Here is a 3,541-nt window from a genome sequence, read left to right on the forward strand (position 1 = left end):
ATCTTGACATCATTGTTATGAATTACTATTAGAAATTCAACCTATTTATAGAATGTAGGTAAAAGTTTAAAACCAACAGTAATAACTTTAAAATTACTGTTTATTTATTATCTATTTTCATTGTGGAAACCAATCTATTGATTCAACATCCCTATATGAAGAAATGGACTCTTCAGATTTTAATAACCAACCAGAATTTGGAATCTTCTTACGTCATATATTGCAGAGAATTTCCCTTTTATGGTATGCATCACTAGTTGTCAGAATTTTTTTATATAGCCAGATCACTTTTCTTATGACTGCAACATTTTGAATTCTATATATATATTTTTGGATATTTTGAAGTTCGACATGTGGTTAAGATATTTTGCAATTTTGTTTTCGATATTAATTAATGCTGGTAAGTAATTTTGACTTTTTCTTTTTGTTAAACAAGATATTTCATAAAGCGGGAAATTGTAATATATTTAATCAATTGATTATTCTTTTATGTCAAATGTTGGCAAATATGTGAAGTATTGATGTACTTTTACTAGTAGCATATGTGTGTGTATATATATATATATATATATATATATATATATATATATGAGTGGAAGCCACTTATTATAATCTCAGATATTGTCTCTGATAATATTATCAAACGGTTATTGGTAACAAAATTAATGGTTCATAAAATGCTATCACCTGGTTTTTTGACTGAAAAGGATTCAAGGATTTGCTTCAAAATGATCGCAATAATTAGCTTTGAATGAATAAACTGAATACACACACACACACACACACACACACACACACACACACACACACACACACACACACACACATAATTATTCCAAAAACTTTGTCTTCTGTAGTCGATTGACGAACTGTTTAATGTTATAAATACTGTCTTCATTCCTAGACTTTTGATGGAGAGATATATATGCAAACGTATCACACACATACATGCCAATGTAAGTAATTTTCGAAGACCGATAATGATAAAGTTTATGACAATTAATAGCAGTTAAAAGCTATAGCCTGTCCTCTTCTGATATCTTACTTGATTTAGGCGATCTTGAAAGATTGATCTTCAAGCGAAAGCTTTTATCTATCTACAGATTATCTTATACAATCATACACCATATTTTATTAATTTCAGTTTGGTCATTAAAGTATTTTTTCAATTTTTTTGTTTATTTCAGAATGCAGCAATGTTTGTAGTTCAGTGCAAACAAGTGCCATGGCAAGTAGATGCTTAGACCAACAACTAGGCAACATTGGAAGCCAATTACAAATTGGATCCATTGTGGCTGCTTCGATTCAACAATATCATTATGTTTGTGGGTAGGTTTCAGATATTTTACATTTTATAACATCTAATATAATCAGTTAATATTAAACCTAAGCTGTTTGAAACACACATATCAAAATGTCCATGGGCATTTTGCCTGAGTCATATTAAGTTTTTAATTAAATATTTCTTTTGAAAATAATGACCCTTTTATTAATGATTCTTGATTAGGCGATATCGACTAGTCTTTAAACCTACAAAGGAAGCGTGTTAATTATGGTGACCTGTACATTTAAGCTAGTCCAAGAGCTGGTGGATTCGTTAGCATTCCGGACAAAATGCTTAGCAGTATTTCGCCCGTCTTCACGTTCTGAGTTCAAATTCCGCCGAAGTCGACTTTACCTTTCATCCTTTCGAGGTCGATAAATGTACTAGTTGAGCACTGAGGGCGATGTACTAGACTAGTTTCCATCTACAAATATTTCATTCTCTGTTCCTATAGTAGAAGTAGTTATTATTGTTAAGGCAGAGAGCTAGTGGAATCGCTAGCACGCTGGACACAATGCCTAGCAGCATTTCTTCCTTCTTCATGTTTTGAGTTCTCTGCAGAGGTCTACTTTATCTACCATCCTTTCGAGATCGATAACTATGATGCAGTTGAGCACTGGGGGGGTCAATGTAATCGACTATCCCCTTTTATCAAACTTTCAGGTCTTATGCAGTAAAAAGAATTGTAAAGCTCGTCCAATGACACAGATAAGTACCCATGGCCATTTCAGGTCGGTCTCAACTACTAGATAGTAGCACAGATTGATTCAGGATGTTTAGGTGCCTATAGTTTGAAACAGAAAGCGTGTGTGTATGTGTGTGTGTGTGTGTGTGAGAGAGAGAGAGAGAGAGAGAGAGAATTTGTGTTGTGGGTTCCGAAAAGCTCAAATGAAGTAAAGAGATCAGTATGGAGTCTGAGAAGCATGAGTACAAGCGAGAAAGCACGCACATTAAGCAGTTTCGGTTGGGTGTAATCGGTTCGCATTTTTCAGGTCATTGTAATAGTGATAGAAAAAAAAAAACGAGGAAACATAGGCTGGTTTAGTGGTTTCGAATTATTGGTAAATAACGGCTTACTTATTACGATAATGGCTATGCTTTTTTTGTAGCTGCAGACTAGAATGTGCCTCTTCCAAAATATATGAGTAGAAATGTAAATTAAAATATATTTGTAACAAGAAGAGTTATACATTCAAGCCTGAAGTATTTTGTAGCTCTGAAAATATTATTCAGTCCTTGTAGTATACCGTTGCTTATAGTATAAATGTATATTCGTCAAACAAAGCCACCAGAAATTATAAGGCTTTGCATTTTTTGTGATAGTGGCAACTTAGTTCTGTGTTATTTTTTCGTGAAGGTAGGGAAAATATAGTACTTCAGTTCAGGCTAATTTATTCATGAGCACTGCTAACGTGTTTGAAGAAAGACCAAAAACTGTCAAAGCTTTTTTGAAAGAATAGAGGAGATATTTTCCAAATTTTCAGAATATACACCTTGACTCCATCTGCTTAACGCTATTATTTCAGTCACGCAATACCTTTCAATCACCGTCGGTTATTTTGCAGGGGAAAATAATCTGAAACAAAAACCATAAAGCTTATCAGATCTGTAAATTAATCTCGCGATATTTATAACAAATAAAATCATCCAAACAAAAATGTCTTATCGATGTATTAACAGTATATTTCACTCTTGACTGCATTGTCAAAGTTAACTGAAGCTGAGTTTACGCTGACAAAATTTTGAATAGGATGTCCTTGTTTTCTGATGATTTCATAAAGAGAAGAAAACTTATGTCGTATTATATTTACAATATTTTTCTTGTAATTTACTCTTCCTTGAATAATAATCTTCTGTTGTTTACGACAGAAACTTCACCAAAGAATCCTACAATTCTTTACAATATTACTAAATTTTTCTCGTTCCAAAAGTACCTACATTACAGTCTAAAGTTATTACAATACCTTTATTCGTTCATACATTTTAAGTTCTAGTTTTCACTTTTAACTGCCACGATATTTCTCTTTTGAAGCACTAACATAAATTTTATAACTTACTTTCGTTTAATTTTATATTTGAGAGCACAGGTAGCTGGTACGTAATATAATATGATATAATATGATATAATATGATATATGATGTGTGTATGTATGTATGTATGTATGTATGTATGTATGTATGTATGTATGTATGTACGTACGTATGTATGTATGTATG

The 3,541-nt window shown here is 32.3% G+C and overlaps 1 protein-coding gene across 1 annotated transcript in view; it reads left to right on the top strand.

Moving 5' to 3' along the window:
• Positions 1–243: 243 nt before the first annotated feature.
• LOC106868576 (uncharacterized) overlaps positions 244–3,541 on the top strand; it is a 17,091-nt gene continuing 13,793 nt past the window's right edge. The window contains exons 1-2 of the mRNA XM_014913898.2: positions 244–400; positions 1,188–1,329. Coding sequence (XP_014769384.1) covers positions 352–400; positions 1,188–1,329 — 191 coding nt within the window. The 5' untranslated portion in view covers positions 244–351. The remainder of the gene's footprint in view (positions 401–1,187; positions 1,330–3,541) is intronic.

The sequence above is a fragment of the Octopus bimaculoides genome, chromosome 1 (genome assembly GCF_001194135.2).
Source record: "Octopus bimaculoides isolate UCB-OBI-ISO-001 chromosome 1, ASM119413v2, whole genome shotgun sequence".
NCBI lineage: Eukaryota > Metazoa > Mollusca > Cephalopoda > Octopoda > Octopodidae > Octopus > Octopus bimaculoides.